This window comes from Littorina saxatilis, linkage group LG12, assembly GCF_037325665.1.
Source record: "Littorina saxatilis isolate snail1 linkage group LG12, US_GU_Lsax_2.0, whole genome shotgun sequence".
Lineage (NCBI taxonomy): Eukaryota > Metazoa > Mollusca > Gastropoda > Littorinimorpha > Littorinidae > Littorina > Littorina saxatilis.
Genome location: NC_090256.1, coordinates 36,683,795 through 36,701,331, shown reverse-complemented (window position 1 = coordinate 36,701,331; position 17,537 = coordinate 36,683,795). Strand labels below are relative to the sequence as shown.

Here is a 17,537-nt window from a genome sequence, read left to right as displayed (position 1 = left end):
CCACACAAATCATTCATCATAATTTTATCTGCTCAATTCTTAACACAGGTTAAAAGAAAGTGGTTAAAAGATTTTTGTAACGATGTATGTGTGTTACTTTCCCTACAGTGCCCCCTTGCATGTGTGAGTGCAAACATCATCATGACACACACACACACACACACACACACACACACGAACACACACACACAAAATGTGCAGGAATACATGCAAGGCTGAAAAGGAAATAATTTCACCCCTTTATTTCATTTTATTGTAAATTACAGGGCACAAGTAGTTTCTTTCAACAGTCACATTTAATTCAATGATAATTTACATGGTCTGGGATATTATTAATAACTATCCATAAATCAATAACAAAGTAATAAATGGAACTGATCTTTTAAAACTAATGGTTTGCAAATTCAGAAAAAGCTTCACAAAGTTCAATCTTTCAGATATTAAAGGCACAGTGCGCCTCCCATGAACCATCACAGATACTCTCAGGCTTTTACACACAATACAAACACCCTTCCATTTGAACGCTCACCAAACGGGAGCATCCTAGGTGCCCTACGTAAAGAGCGAGAAATGTTCAAAGAATTAATTTTGCGGATTGTGTCAGACAATCAGACCGTGGTGCGTTTTGGCGCTAGACCTAACTTTTAAAATCTAAATAATAAATTGACAGCTTGTTACACAAAAATTCTGAAATCATAAAAGATTTCTTTCTTCATCAAGACAAGATCAGTACAATTCGAAATTTTAAAATTTTGAAAAAAGAAACGCCCAGAAGCAGGTTCACGCAAGGTCGTGGTTCTTGTAGCAGACGACGGTTTATGTCTATCGCCAGTTCCTCTGAACAGTCAATAGCCATCGCGAGAGTTCTTGTGAACCACAGCCGTTTGTTTCGTGCATAGTCAGAGGTACATAATAACGTGCTATTGCAGATAAGCTCACAGCGAATTACAAACTGATGACAACCTTGTGAAAAAGGGAAACTGGATCACACGGGTTCACAATGGCTCAGGGGTAAGATAAACCACGCAAAAATAAATTCTTTGAAAATTGCTCGCTCTTTACGGAGGGCACCTAGGATGTTCTCAAGCGGTGAGTGTTTAAATGAAAGGGTGTTTGTACTGTGTGTAAAAGCCTAACAGTATCTTGAAACCAACAGATACTGTCAGCAAGACAAGATCAAAACAATACGAAGTTTTGAAAGTTTAAAAAAAGATAGCCCGGAAGCAGGGTCACGCAAGGCCGTGGTTCTCGTAGCAGACGACGCTGCCTGGCGCCAGTTCCTCTGAACCGTAAACCGCCACTGCTCTAGTTCGCAGCCGTTTCAATCTTGCATTTCAGATTCAAAGGTACACAAGAACGTGCTATTGCAAATAAGCTTACAGAGATTTGCATTGAAATGACAAACTGGCGGCTAAATTGTGAAAAAAGGGAAACTGGATTATACGGGTTCACAATGGCTCAGAGGTAAAATAAACCACACAAAAATAAATTCTTTGAAAATTGCTCGCTCTTTATGGAGGGCACCTAGAATGTTCTCAAGCGGCGAGTGTTTAAATGAAATGGTGTTTGTACTGTGTGTAAAAGCCTGACAGTATCTGTGATGGTTTACGGGAGGCTTACTGTGCCTTTAATTAACAAAGACAAAGGTATTTTTCCTGAGTTTGTGTCAGTAGAAATGTTGCTCGATCTGCATGTTACATGAAACGAAAAAGCTTTTACCAAGTCAAACATATTTTACAATATTTGAATGTTTACATGTTGGACAAAACCTGAGCTTTGCCTTCTTTTTACTTTGCAATTGATAACTCATATTCAGTCATGTTGTTTAGGAAACAATAGAGCGAACGGCCTGGTTAACATTTCTTTTAGCTTGAAAATGAACATGTACATAGGCATAGTCATCATTACCATAATGGAACGCTTAAGCTGGACAGTAAAAAAAAGAAAACAAAAAACTGGTGCAGAAGAAATCAAGAAATCATAATTTTAATTAATTAAAAATATTCTGTCACAAGTCTTTTCATCCAAACGCGTAGTAATTACGTTGCACGGAAGTTGTTTTTTTCATATTTTACAATATTTGAATGTTTACATGTTGGACAAAACCTGAGCTTTGCCTTCTTTTTACTTTGCAATTGATAACTCATATTCAGTCATGTTGTTTAGGAAACAATAAAGCGAACGGCCTGGTTAACATTTCTTTTAGCTTGAAAATGAACATGTACATAGGCATAGTCATCATTACCATAATGGAACGGTTAAGCTCAACAGTAAAAAAAGAAAACAAAAAACTGGTGCAGAAGAAATCAAGAAATCATAATTTTAATTAATTAAAAATATTCTGTCACAAGTCTCTTCATCCAAACGCGTAGTAATTACGTTGCACGGAAGTTGTTTTTTTCTGTGCGCAGGAGGTCCATGACTTGTACAGGGTCTTCCTTGCCAACATGGCTCTGAACTGAAGACTCTCTGTGATGAACACAAAATGAACACATGAATTAGCAACCACATGCACCATGATAATGCAGGCACAAAAACACATATCCAGAATGTTTGCAAGGCAAAAGCACAGAAGATACAAAAAGAAACTCGAAACAGATAGACTGCCTGCTTAATTTTCAAAATCAAGTAAGGTTAATTTATGGACCGTTTCATTATTGACAAAACAAAACATTCACCAGTACTTTGATGTAGTCATCTCTGAAGTGGACGGACAGTCAATAATAACAAGAACATTAAAAGAAAATGACTATTTCAGTGACGTTTTGCTTAGTTCCTCCATTTCAAGAAGATGAGAATAAATCACCCTCTCCAGAATGAAGAGGCAATGTCTAACTTGAGCTAAGTTTTGTCAATGACTTAACATTCCATAAATTAACCATTCTTGGGTAGAGTTTTTTTTGTATTGCAGAAGATTACTGTTATCAACTCCTTAAATCAGTGTGTCATGTAAACAAGCACTCAAGAAACAAGAAAGGCCTTTTTGAAGAGTAGGGTCACTTGTCAGAACAAAGATTTCAAATTTTGTTTTAGGACTCACCTGACTCTCATGAAAGGATTGTACTGCATCTCTTCAGCGATCGTTGAAGGCACAGTAGGCTCATTCTTGCTGCGCTGGCTCTGAAATCGGATACACATTGGGATTCTTAAGGTCACTTTAACATTACCATAGAACTGAAATGTGTGTACTTGTTCCTTAAAAATGCCCCTGATGTGAGAAACTCACCAAACATTTGTTTCTTAAATCCTGGATCAATTGCAACAAACTGTAAAGGCTGTACTTAATTGAGCCCAAAGTCAACTTAATGCAGACTTTTTTTTGCCAAAAATTCAGCGTCAAAGATTTGTGCAGTGAGCTTCGTGAAGTAGACTGCAAAATCGACTTGCAAAATTGATATCAGGCCTAACAGCCCTGCAACTGACAGTTTGTCAATCCTACTTTAAATATTAACTCATTGTTTCCCAGGTACGGATATATCCGTACCCACTCATATGGCTCTATCTGACCAGGTACGGATATATCCGCTCAGACTGTTAGCTTCAGTCGCTTCATGTCACGTCCATCTAACGCCTGCATTCCAGCGTGTTAATACACAGTTACTACAATTCTGAGTGACCTGCTGCAGCTCAGCTGGTCTCGGTTTAAAAAAAACTTGGTCAACATAGGTGGGGTACAAAGTGTTAAATACATTTGGCTGTTTTATAAATGTATTTAGTCTTGCTTTTCTTTCTTTGATTTGTCTTTTATTGAATTATTGAATAACACAAAAGTATGAAATCAAAATCTCAAGAACTTGAAACTTACTGTGGCCCAAGCTATCTTGGACTTGACAGCGTTACTGCTTGGCTCCACATGAGCAGCAAACTTCAAATTGCTAACAGTGTATTCATGGCCACAGTACACTTTCTGAAACAAAAATGTATTACGTTACAATCTGCATCAGATGCAAGGCTTGAAAACAACCACAGACTTTTTATAAACAAACTCAAACTGTTCACTTCTTTTAGCATTTTGAAAGTACACTGTAAAAACACAGAAAAGGTAAATTGACAAATATGACACACACAAACCTTTTAACAGGAAAATTGTTCTTATAAAGTTGAACTTAATCATGAGTAACTCCAAAAAACATCTGATTTAATGAGAAGAAATTGAATTTGCTTGCTGTCTTTGTGACGTCCTAGTTGTTTAGGAGTCTTTTTCAGCTTTGCTTTCTTGCTTGATTCTGTTGGAGATCCTTAGTATTTTTGACTTTACACCTGAGTTGTTCTTCAGTACTGGTGACAGAAAGGGGGAAAAGTGGTCAAAATTCAAATCTCTAGTTTTGTTTCTGAAATATAGCTTTTCATAAAGCAGAAATACTGTAGTATCTGATGTACATAAGAAAAAAATCACTGGTTCAAATGGTTCTTACATAATCTAACTTTTAAAGCTGGTTCTTGTGTGTCTGTGTGTAGGCCTATGCTTGTATGATGACGATAGGACCCGAAACGGCTGCACGGACTGAGACAGGAATTGCAGAGAATGTTCTTTGCCACTCGAGTCGTGTCATAGGGTACTTTTGGAATAGCAAATTTGAAACATGGTCTTGTTAAAAGACGTTTTCAAATGGTTAACGGGGAGATACACTCGAAGCACATTTAGCGAAGTTATGTTGCCAAATCATCAAAGATCAACATTTCACTACACGGATCGATGCACACAGTCGAAATAGATGTGACTTTCACACGACCGAAGACTACTTACTAGCAGACTAGCAGAAGACAATATCTAAATATTTAGATCAGTGAGAGCAATCCGTTGAAGAACAGTTACTCCGCTTATTCGTCTTCAGTTAAGCTTATTTCCCCTGCCATAAGTTTCCTTGCAGATCTCCAGTCGCGTAGTGAAATGAACTAGTGTCATCGGAAGATTCTTCTCAGTCAATGATCGAAGCACAGTAAGTTCTATGCTGACAAAAGTCACTTTTGAAAAACACGACCATTGACTTCCTTTATGAACCCAAAGGTAACAATATCGACAAGAATGTACGCATTTGACATTAAATGAAAGTTCATAGACAGTTTCCAACTCGCCTGATCTGCCAAGAGCCTTCATTCGTGAAAAACGATGATTTTAATCAGACAGGTATCGGAAACAACCTCTTGGTAACCTGCGTTTCTCCTTCCGAGGCGACGTGACGGCGCCACATTTGTTTGTTTATGGCTGTTTATCGTGAAACAACACAGTTGAAATTTGTGTGTAAAATATCATAAATGTGTGGCATGTATCTCCGAATCAGTTCGGTATCTGCGTTTCGATGGTAATTCAGTCAGAGTGGAGTTACTTTGAATCGAAGGCGAGGGTAACCTGCGTTGCATGTGGGACGGCGTGAACAAATTTGATTGCAATATTTTATACAGGAAGTAAATTTCAATGATTCTGGCTCAGTCTTGTAGATCTGTTATGCAGTGTTTTGGTAGTGTATCTGCTTTTCTACTATGAAGCTCATTTGGAATGATACGCTGATCGAAGTGGGGTACCCTATGTGGGACATCAGCCGTATGCAGATTACGCCTCAGAACACTCCCGCATTTCACAAAGACAACAATAATTTGCAACATTTCAAGAACTGCATCAGTTTTATTAGATACTATTTCAACAAAAACAGCACAAACACGACTATTTTCAACAACACAGAACGGGAGGTAAGTCTTCAAAGACGCACCAAGTGTGCGTTCCCGTTTTTGGACGCCATTTTTGCTGGCATTTTCACAGTAAATCTTAATATTTCCATATCTATTGAATGATTTTGGTATTTTCTTTGATTGTGCTGATTCTCCTATCTCTCTGGCATGTACTGGGTGCTTTGTGACCAGTTTCTTCCCTAGGCTGTATTGAAAAATGCGTCCGTGTGAACTGACTCCCACTTGTGACCAGTAGCAAAGAACAACTCATCTACAATTTAACTTTTTTCTTTCTCACAAACTTACTGTTTCAGGAGGCAGAGATGCTAGTTTTTCTACCAGTGCTGTGTACATCTCCTTTGCTGTCCCCTCAAAGAACTTGCCACACCCACCCACAAACAATGTGTCACCTAAAAACACATAATTATATATATTTGATTTCACCATATCAACAGTCAAAAAGATCAGCTTACAAAACAACAGTGAAAGAAATCAATGCAACAAATCAAGAGCCGCTGAAGATCCATCAACTCCCATGGTTTCATTTACTAGTGCGCCCTGCGCCATTGGTGCATTAAATCTGAAAATGTCCCATCACAATTTGCGTCAGTGCGTCAAAGGGCGCATTGAGATTATGTTCCACTGCGCCAGCAAATGTACACTTTACATCGGATTATATACACACACACACACATACAGAGATAACACGATATAGCGGCTTATTCTCAGATGGCACCATATTGCACTATTTTGCATCTTTGGTCAAAACGCGTACAGGCCTCTTTGGCGCTTCTTGCCTTCGACTATGTCCCCTCGGAATTTGGTTGAGGGGGACAAATGTCCCATTGCCTTTTTCTCCCAGGTTAAACCCTGAACTCCACAGTGTGCACATGGAGACACCAAACACAAAACCTGATCATTTTGGAACGTGACTTCTTTCACAGGGCTAACACACACAAAAAGTGAAAAACCTGAAAGCCCAGGGTCCACGGCGGCAGGCCTCTCCTGGTACCAAAATGTATGTTAATAACATAAAACAAGAAGAGCAAACGCTCGATCGAGTCACTTTTGCAGTTCTGAATATTATATGAGGCATCAGATGGACAGGAAGAAATTGCTATTCACAACACAATGAGTCACGTTCACATAAAATTTGAGCCCGGTCACTTTTATAGTTTCCGAGAAAAGCCCAACGTTAAGTTGTGTGTTGCCGAACAGAAAAGGCTAGTTATCTCCCTTGTTTTTCTGATAACGTTCGTAAAAGGCTACAGATGTAAATACTTTGATGTAAAGAATAATCCTACAAAGTTTCAATCACATCCGATGAACTTTGTCAAAGATATAAAATGTCTAATTTTTCCTTTGACGCTGACCTGTGACCTTGAAAAAGGTCAAAGGTCAACGAAACCATCGTTAAAGTGTAGAGGTCATTGGAGGTCACAACTAAACAAAATATGAGCCCGATCGCTTTGATAGTTTCCGAGAAAAGTTTGTCAAAGATATAAAATGTCTAATTTTTCCTTTGACGCTGACCTGTGACCTTGAAAAAGGTCAAAGGTCAACGAAACCATCGTTAAAGTGTAGAGGTCATTGGAGGTCACGACTAAACAAAATATGAGCCCGATCGCTTTGATAGTTTCCGAGAAAAGTCCAACGTTAAGGTGGTGTCTACGGACGGCCGGCCGGACGGACGGCCGGACAGACTAACACTGACCGATTACATAGTCACTTTTTCTCAAGTGACTCAATAATACACATTTTGCCTCCATTAACTATCCAAACTGTACAATGAAAATAAAAATAAGTTTGACTCTAAGAAACCGGATTTTCCTGTTTTAAAAGTTTTTAAAAGCCGTTTTTCCGGCGAGAACCAGAAAAGTATTAGCCCTGCTTTCAACATAAAGCCCATACAGTAAATGAGATACGTGTACTTAATGAACTGATTAGTCAACTGATCAGCAGAGTGCTCTTCTGCCAACCTGCACAGATGCAGGGATGTTGCAACAAATTCATACCTATAGGACAAATTGTCCTAGCTCTTCAGCATCAATAGGACATTTAACCGCTTTCAGAAATTTCAACAAGACGTCAGAATTTGTTCATTTTCAAGAATGACGCTCGCCGTGTTCCCCCCTGGTTTTGACCCTAATGTAGCACAGGATGCCGTTGAATAGCCAAATGTGTTCAGCTTTTGTTGAACTTTGGCAGGCTTTATTTTTATTTTTTGGTGGCATAACTCGGTGCGCTTTGTCAAAATGTCTCGAACTGAAAGCAAAAGCAGACGCAAGACTTAGTCAGTTGGAGTTGTCTCCCATACTCCTAACTTTAACCCTTTCGCTGCCAATCAAAAATTGCGTATGTGCATTCCTGACTGCCAGGGAATATTGGAGTTCGGGGTGTAATAATTCACAAAAAATTCTAGCTCCAAACTGGCAGTAGGTAGGTAAGTAAAACCTATGTTATTTTTAAAGGAAATTGAACCAAGAATCTGTTTTTAGTGTCTAATCATGGAAATAATAATTAGTTTGGCTTATAATGATGTTTAAATATGAACTTTTGAAAAATCAGTCCGGCGCATCTTCAGGTGCCTGTGGATCAAACACAGGTGGCTGTTTTGCTTGCTCCAAGAAAGGATTATAATCACTGTCATCTACCTGTTCCAACGAATCGTCCGAAAGAAGATCTCCCCCTTCCCCTGTCAGTATCCATAATCATTTGCACCGCCTGTAGCGTCAGTCCGGCTTTGTTTTTCCCTACTAGGGCCCGGTCGACTGTCACCGTTAGCCATTTTGACGAGTCGTGATTTTTCTCCCCTACCCTGTCGCCAAGGCCGAAAATAGCCTTCAGACGCAAAACCACGTCACCATTTATGTTTATTCATGAGAATGAGGTATCCTTCCAAGCCATTGGCTGCTATTTGTGTGTCAGCAGTGACGTAGCATTTCTGGACAATTCCTGAACGGAGAAGATGGGTATGACGGGTATACCCGTCATAAGGCAGTCAAGGGGGTTAATGTGCTGCAGACGGGTGTCACCCAAACGCAAGATCCCCACTGCACAACTTCAGTGCACCTGTACGCGAGAGTGCTTGGTCGCTTTTTGAAAATGTGTATCTTGAAATGAACATTAACGAATATCGCGCTGTCCGAAGGAATTGAGTTCTCATCGGACAATGCCAGCGCTCCGTTCAAAACTATAGGACATCTGACCGCCATGCGGCTATGTGAATCGGACATTTGAGCCTCTTAATCGGTCTATGTCCGATGCCTAACGCCATCCCTGCAGATGCTTCCAAACGTCAGCTCAAATACAAAGTACCTCATCTACATGAAAGACAAATCAATCAATCAATCAATCAAACTTCTTCAGTCAGTCAGTCAGTCAGTCAGTCAGCCAGCCATGCAGTCCGCCCGCCAGCTCGCCCATCCATCTGTCAATCAATCAGTAAAGCAATCATTGCTATATATATGAAAGCCAAACCAATAAATCAATCAATCATCAGTCAATCAATGCATCCTACCTGAAAAATACAGCTGGCTCGATCTTCACCAGAGGGTTCAGTAATGATCGAAGTAACAGATGTGACCACCGTCAGTCAGTCAGTCAGTCAATCAACCAGTCAGTCAATCAGTGCATCCTACCTGTAAAAACAGCTGGCTCTTCATCAGAGGGTCCAGTAATGAAGTAACAGATGTGACCACCGTCAATCAGTCAGTCAGTCAATAGCAAGATCTAGATGCGGCACTTTTCAGCACGTGTACGGGTAACGTCATCAAATCTAGTTTTTACGTCACGCGTTTGCCAAGATCTGCAGTCTTGGTGGGAGCAAAACAACGTATGATTTGGAACATTGGAGAAAAAAAGTGAGTCATGGGTGACGCACTATCTACACATACGCGTACATGTCTTTGCTACACGTCCATTCATCTAGAACACTGTATTCAATCAGTGCAACCTACCTGTTAAAACAGCTGGCTCTTCACCAGAGGGTCCAGTAATGAAGTAACAGATGTGACCACTGGTGTGGCAGGGGGTGAACAGACAGCGCACTTTCAGGGAACCAATCTGTTGACAAGAAACAGCATGGTGCTCGGAGTATAAATGCTAAAAACTAGTCAGCTCATCATACTGAAGTTCTGTTCTTTCCTCAACTATGGGTTTTCCCATGGAATCATAGTTCATTCAATGTACAGTATTCCCCTCATTTCCTCAAATATTGGAACCTCTTATGGTAAATAAAAAAGAACTTATAAATATAAAGTCGCACAAACACAAAGGCTGTGGTCTTGATTTCAGTGTTCCTAAAAAAGTAATAACAAGTATTTTATATCAACTTTTTCCATGCTGTCATTACGTCAGAAGCTGTTGAAGCTACAGGACAAAAAAACCACCTTGTACTAACATTAAACTGGTCACCCTCAGTGACTTTGTTGGTGAGCGCTCCAATCCTTTCGTCACCTCCATACACTTTCAGTTTGCCAGCCGTTTCCAGAAGCTTCTCGTTGCCTCCAGCATGATCCCTGCATCAAATTGCATAACAAGAAATTGTCAGGGCAGATACTGTAACACAGTTGGGTCATCTGTAAGGATAGTAAACTGCATCATCAAAATCTCATGAATGTTACCAAGCAAGTTCAGAGTAAGAAATTAAGTACAAACAAACAAATACACAATTGAATGGGTGAAAAGAAGAAGAATGGATTTTGTTTTAATCTGGGCTCATCTGACATGAACTATTTAAGACCTTCACTCAGCAAATGAGGGACATTTACACCTTCCAACAAACTCAAAACAAATACCCCCCCCCCCCCCCCCCCTCCTTTCCAACTCCAACCCCCACCCCTACACATTCACACACAGAAAGCTGCCATGCTCATGAGATTATTAAGTCATTACTTAATCACATCAGATTGTGTTGGGTTTACAGTTTCTTGCGGTTAAGTATGACTGTACGGGTATATAACAGCCATATCAGCTGTTTACCAGTGATGATGTGTAGTGATGACAGTGTTCAGTTTCACCCCTTCCTCTTCAACAGCACTAAGAACCTGCAACAGACAGCAAAAAAGAAGATGTAGTCCCTTCCAACCTTTGTATGTATGCATGCATGTGTGTGTGTGTGTGTGTGTGTGTGTGGGTGTGGGTGTGAGCGTCGTGTATGGTGCGTTCGTGTATGACTGCATCTGGGTGTATAAGTGAAAAATGTCTTGTTTTGTGTAGGCAATGTCGTACCTCATTAAAGGCTTACTAACTCGCTCCCGTGTTTACGATGTGTAGTTTGCCCACAATCGATGTCAAATGCATCATAAGGCCATATAATGACGATATGTCGCAATGCGCGGACCATATACATGCATTACAGCTTGTTCTAGCCTCTGAAAAAGTGAGGATGTCAACAAAGACGCGGAGTTATTTCCCTTGCGTCAACGCTACCTCTGTTGGCAAATCTATAAATAGGACGATCTAGATCAAAATAAAAATTCAAATATCTCAACATTGAAGGGGTCCTAGACCACAATATTTTGCAGGGAACTTAATTTAGCATGTCTCCAGCTGTTGGTAAAGCAATTAGCGTGTATAGTCATCGAGTACATATGGCTTTAAGATGAGTATCTAACCAAATCAAGAAAGGCTCAACATATGCTAAGAAAATTATAAACCTTATCAGGTTCCACAGGGTCAACTGCTGCGCATTCCTTGGTTTGCTCATCAATGATGAGGTACATGTAGTTGTCCTCCAAAGCTGGGATCAAGCGCACACGCATGTCGATGTGCTTTGTCAGTACCTCCGATGAATGAGAATGATTCACAAGCTGTAGTCTTGGCAATGTTCCTGTCAAAAAATCACTCATTTCTTGAACAAGTAATGATGGTACTGCAGATAAAGTGCATTACATCTGTGTATCGCTTCTTTTTATGTCATTAACTGTACATTTATACTATGATCTATCATATGTACAATGATTTTACTATGCATACGAACTTACACTAGGTTAAATAATGTATCTGTAGTTCAGGAAATCCAATGTCTGAACAGGGATGGTCAAATCTCAAAATTTTAATTCGCTAGCCGGGCTAGTAACTTCAAGAAAGTCACTAGCCGGAAGCCCGGCAGAAATTTCGCTGGCCCGGCACATACCACAGTTGATCTGCAGTGTTTATATGGCTTTACAACTCGATATTACAACCAAAATGGTCGCATTTGACCAGAATTTTCATTGGCCAGGGGGGCGAGTTGCCAGGCGATTTCTACTAGCCCGGCGGATTTTTTACTCGCCCCTGGCGACCGGGCGGACGATTTGGCCATCCCTGCTGAAGATGGTCAGTTTCACATCATGTACAAAATATTTACCACAATTTTTTAAAATCCGTTTTTAGTTTTGAAACAAAATCAGTATTGCAAACAAGAGGTTTTCATTTACAGCTATGTACGTTCTCAATTAAAATATGGAACTTTAATTTTGTTACTTGTACTACTTACTCTTAATGCTAATGCTTTTACAAGTTTCCTTGAATCTCTGAATTTTTTCTCAACAACAGTCTGGTCAGGTAACCAAAGGCGTTGTCTACTGTGTACACCACCTTAGCACAACTATACTTCACCTGGTCAACCTATGATCTCTTTTGTGAAAGTGATGTGTCACTGTGACTGGAGCGTCGCCTGCACTGCCCTTTCACTTTGAATACAGTGCACAATCTGTTGTGCCATTGGTGCAGAGATCAAAATAAACTATTTACTGCTTTTCAACAACTGTTGGGAAGATTATAGATCGCTCGCTCGCTCTCTCTCTCTAGTCTCTCTCTTGTCTCTCTTCTCTCGTATTTTCCTGTCTCCGCGCACACACAATGAATTAACAACAAAAACGATATGACAGACATGAACACGTTGCATTCGGTAATGTTGGTTTACCCCTTTTTAAACTTGCACCAATAATTGCCAAACGGGAAGCAGCTCGTTGTAGATACCACATAGATTTGGTTAGCGATCTCCACTGCCTCAAAATGTTCGACAGATTTGCGTCGTCTGTTACTTCCGGTATGCGGTTTAAAGAGAGTACCGTCCCGTGTCCTATTACTTGGAATTTTCTTGTGTGGAACCAGACGCTCGATCGGTAACTGCATCCTACACACATGTATCTGGTTTGAGACGTCGTCTGCTGACAGTGCACATAATCGGGTTAGGCAAGTTTCTTTACTTGTGAATATAATGGATTTATTTCCACCTTTTGTGTCCATTAGATGGCAAATAACTACTCAACAAATAACTACGCAATAGAAGAGCCCTCCCGGCAAACATTGAACAAACCAAAAGTAGGCGTTGTCATAGCTGTATTACTATTACCTGTCAAAAGGAAGTTGGTCTTTGTCACTCGATCACCGAATGTCTCACCAGTAAGGTTTGCGTTAGCACAATACATTCACACACACACACACACACACTCACACACAGAATGTGTTGTTGGAATGAGCATGCAGTGTGCATGTCAGTTCGGTCACTGAAAAAAAAGAAAAAAACAGGAATTGGGAGGGGGGGGGGGGGGGGGTGGCTGTTCTCAGAAGCGTTTTACATCTTGAACTAGAAATGAGCTTAGACTGTGCATGCTTGCTCACTAACTAGCTGGGACTTCATGCAACTCCCTTCTAAAAAAGTATTATGTTTATTTCCAGAATCCGTGTTAACTCTTGGACAAAATTATAGATTTTTCATCATGATTTTCTTTGCAGACGGCCTTTCAACTTTAGCAGAGCAACACTGTAAATGGAAGATGGGAGAAGCACCTCCACGGCCAGTCCAGGTGCGCTTCGTTCAAAAGGTGCAGAAGGAGCTGGCTTCTCCTTCAGACATCAGAGAGTATGCTGTGTCCAAACTGTGGGTAGCTGCACTGCAACAGTTCATTGAAGATGACACAGAGCAGACACAGAAGGTTCCACCTCTGTCTGCCTCAGACTGGGACAGCGACAACATGTACGTAGGGGAGAAGAGCTGGAGGGTCCTTGCTTCCTGGTATGGCGTGGACAGCAGCTACTCCTTCAGAAGACGCACGACTAGCTGCAGCTACATCGGCATCCCAGTCGGACCTTCACCCGCTGGTGGGGAGCCCCAGAGCAGCGGCGGTTACGTTCTGGCTGACAACAAGCTAGACTTTCTCACCACCTACTGCTGCTTGCTGAAGGATCTGTCCAGTGAGTGTCTCAAGCAGCCTTACGTCAATATCTATTTCTGGGAGTCCCTTGACTACGTAGAGTTCCAGCTTCGTTGTGCCCTGACAGCGCACCCTGAGAAAGATGTGCGTATGTGGTTGTCGTTTTGTGATGATGGAGTGGATGTGCTGCTGGATGACCTCAGTCTGTACGATCGACACAGCAGCTCTGTGGGTGCCGTCATCTGTGAGAAATACCCAGAGGTGCTGAGTGAGCTTCAGAAAAGACAAGCATTACCTGCACCTCACCTGTCACATGTGATTGCAGGGGTTACACCTGTCAAGGAAGAACTGTCAACTGTCTTTGTTGCCAACCAGTGGCAGCTGACTCTCTGCCTTGAAGTGCTTCCTCCCAATGTTGCGGTTCTGCCATCGACACGCAGCCTTCACGCCACAACTGGTTCAGTTCCTGCCGTATTCCATAACTTACCACTGGATCATCTTTTCAAAAGTGAGCCAAAGAGCAGTGACTGCGATGAAGAGCTGAAGCAGCTTCTGGATGAATCTGTATCTAACTTCAGCCAGGTCATCAGTGAGCAGAGAGACAAAGTGCAGGCCCGGACCGTACAACTGCTAAAGTCAGCCAAGGCAAGCTATCAGTCACTGGAACAGCAGTGCAAAATGAAAATGGAAGAGGTCGCACGGCAGGAGACAAGACTCAACGCCAGAGAAAAGGAGCTGAACGAGAGAGACCATGAGATTAACTCCAAGCTGGCCAAGTTCAAGTCAATGCTGACTGAATTTCTCACAAAGAAGGATCGCTTTGAGAAAGAAGCAGCACTACTGGCAGAGCAGAACAGCATCACCGCTAGCAAAGTGGAGCTGAACGTGGGCGGTGTGCGTTACACCACCTCCCTGGCCACCATGCTCAAGGAGGAGGGATCCAGGCTGCAGACCATGTTTAGCGGCCAGCACACACTCCAGCCCGACTCTGACGGCAGCTACTTCATCGACCGTGATGGCACCCACTTCCGTCACATTCTGAACTTCCTGCGCGATGGCCCTGCAAGTCTGCAGCACCTTCCGCCAAATGATTTGCGACTGGTGAGTGAGTTGCGCACAGAGGCGGAGTACTACCAGCTCAACAGAATGGCAAATGCCCTCAGGATCAGAATGACAGAGAGCTCCGGCGCTAAGGGTGATTGCCTTAGTCTGCCTTCATAAGCGTTACTGAGGACCAAGATTTGTTTCAAATCTGCCAAGAGAACATAACAAATAGTCTTGACGTGAGAATTGACATTCAAACGTACACATGTGAACTTAACTCTAAAGATATGCACGTTTGCGTCTGTTTTGTTCCAATAGTTTCATTCCATATTTAATTATTATCTGTGATGTCACTTTGTTTGAGAAGGTTTAGAAAGAATTGACATGGTCATGGATACAAAAACTGATCTAGTCAAATAAGTACCAAAAAATAAGTGCACTGTTGCCAGGAATTTATCATTCCTCAGAAGGGGGTTGATGATGGATCTTTTATACAATGTCAATATACACAATCATTTGCATTTTTCTTTATTACAATATAAACTGTCTACAAAGTGTGAGGTGTCCAAAGGTTTTTCGTAACTGGCAGTGAGTGAGTTTATAAAATTTTTTTTTTAAAAAGGTACATTGTTGTCAATGGTAGACTCAAGTGACTCAACCTGTTCAACTTAAAAAATGAAAAGGATTATACAGTCGAATCTGCCCTGGCAACGGCATCTTGATGACAACCACCTGTTCATTACGCTTACTCTAAAGAAACCCTGATGAGGTTCTATTGTATATATAATTAACCTTTCCGTAAGAACCACTTGTCTTTAGGAACCACGTTTAGCTGGTCCTCTGTTGTTGTAGACAGGTTTGACTGTACAGGGGTACCTGCGATGAGAGGCCCCTCCGATGAGTGGACACCTCCCCATGAAATGACACCTTCTGGAGTCCCTTTGACAATTAGCTTGACCAAAACATACCTGTCATGACAGGCCACCTGCAATGTAGGGACACTTTAAACTGACCCCAAGAGTGTCCTTTCATCGCAGGGACGTGTACCACTGGACATGTACTATGTATTGCAAGAACAGACTTAGCAATGTGTTGCTTTTGTGGAGAAAAGTGCAGTACACATACGTTTGGTTTGATATCCGTTATTTTCCCTATAAGAGTCCTGTAATAGTACAAAAGGGGATCCAGTACAAATCGCCAGTGCATAAATAGGTCACTTTAAACCGACAACTTGTGTGCACCCGAATTGGTTTTTTCCTCTTTCTCTCAGCAAAACTTTGGTGCCAAGCGGTTAATCGCTTGCACCTGTGGTACTACCCCCAGCTTGACCGGACCTGAAGGGCAGGCTGACCACGGAGAGGCAGTTGCTCGGGGTCCCAAACCCACCCCTCCCCTTCCCCCCCCCCCCTTTTTCCGCCCCTCCCCAAGATAAAGGACCGAAATGGCTGAACTTGCAACTCTCCTAGTTGTACGGTGCAGAGTGACAAACATTTGAGTTTTGGAATATTCTTACCCTGTGTCTAATAACGTTTTAATTACCTCGTTTTCGGAGGCAACGCACTTTTCTCCCTTTCCTTTAGGTTGCTAAGAAATGTTTTTTGCTTCTACACACATACGTATACCCTCTCTTTCCACCCCCTTTTGTGTGTTTATTGCTAGGCTTGACATTTCCTGCTGCTGTACTCACAAACGCATACTCTCCCTCCCTCCCTCTCTATTTTATCTTGCCATTCTTTTCCTCGGTATCCCTTTCATTCGTATATTCAATACATGTATTCATTTATTCAGTAGAATGTAGGCGCTATGTTAATCATACATGTGGCTAATGCGAATGTATAAAGACAGATGAAACCGGTGTGTGCCGACGTTTTTGTTATGGCAATGGCCGTTGTTGCTTTGAGCACGCAGCGTTTTTATGGGGTTTTACGGGCATGGATTTGCCGTTTGATATGAACGTCTAGCGGACATTTTGTGTGTTAGAGAAGAAGCATTTTTGTGTGTGAACATAATTGCTCAGTCTTTGAGAGACAGAGTGTAATTAGAAGTTTTGCAGTTCGTCTGCGTTTTTGTCTACCTACAAGTGTTTGGTATCTACAGATACGTTGTAAGGTTTGTTGTTTAATGACATATGTGTGTACATCATTTTTTATGTACTTACTGTCTTTCACGCCTGGTGGCGTGTAGGGCAGCGACAAAGGACCTCCACTTTTGTCTGTCTCTTGCAAGCCTTTCCAGGGTCGCCCAGGAGTGGTTGAGGTCCTTTGATTCCCCCTCCACTGTACGTCTCCAAGTCTGCTTGGGTCTTCCCCGCTTCCTCTTTCCTTCTGGGGTCCATCGAAGTGCCACCTTCGGAATGGAGTCGTTTTCCATTCGTAGTACATGGCCAATCCATCTCCATCTTCTCTGGGTTATGAGTGTCTCCATTTCTTCCATGTTGCATCGTTGGAGAAGGTCGTTGTTGGAGATCTTTCTGGGCCAGAATATTCTCAAGATCTTTCTGAGGCAGGTGGTGTGGAATGACGACAGTTTTGCTGCATCCGACTTCGTCATGCGCCAGCATTCCGACCCATACATGAGGGTAGACATCACACAGCTTCTGTATAGCTTGAGTTTTGTGTGAGTGCTGTACTGGGCTGATTTCCATATGTTGTTCATGGCCCGCATGACATTTCTTGCCTTGTT

At 41.7% G+C, this 17,537-nt stretch overlaps 2 protein-coding genes across 3 annotated transcripts; one reads left to right on the top strand and one right to left on the bottom strand.

Annotated features, from left to right (window-relative positions):
• Positions 1-227: 227 nt before the first annotated feature.
• Positions 228-12,849, bottom strand: LOC138981862 (hydroxyacylglutathione hydrolase, mitochondrial-like). 2 transcript variants are annotated; one of them, XM_070354986.1, is made up of 9 exons: positions 12,578-12,849; positions 11,328-11,500; positions 10,651-10,715; positions 10,070-10,187; positions 9,627-9,732; positions 5,974-6,077; positions 3,806-3,907; positions 3,041-3,120; positions 228-2,469 (listed from the first exon to the last, which is right to left on the bottom strand). In XM_070354986.1, the coding sequence occupies exons 1-9, from the start codon at positions 12,798-12,800 to the stop codon at positions 2,376-2,378; spliced, it is 1,065 nt and encodes a 354-aa protein (XP_070211087.1). In that variant the 5' UTR covers positions 12,801-12,849; the 3' UTR covers positions 228-2,375. The 2 variants fall into 2 exon arrangements, with proteins under 2 accessions (XP_070211087.1, XP_070211088.1); XM_070354987.1 differs by lacking the exon at positions 12,578-12,849 and adding an exon at positions 12,271-12,475.
• LOC138981858 (uncharacterized) lies at positions 12,711-15,954 on the top strand. The gene is made up of 2 exons (XM_070354972.1): positions 12,711-12,844; positions 13,393-15,954. Exon 2 carries the CDS (start codon positions 13,434-13,436, stop codon positions 15,030-15,032), a length of 1,599 nt encoding a protein of 532 aa, XP_070211073.1. The 5' UTR covers positions 12,711-12,844; positions 13,393-13,433; the 3' UTR covers positions 15,033-15,954.
• Positions 15,955-17,537: the final 1,583 nt, after the last annotated feature.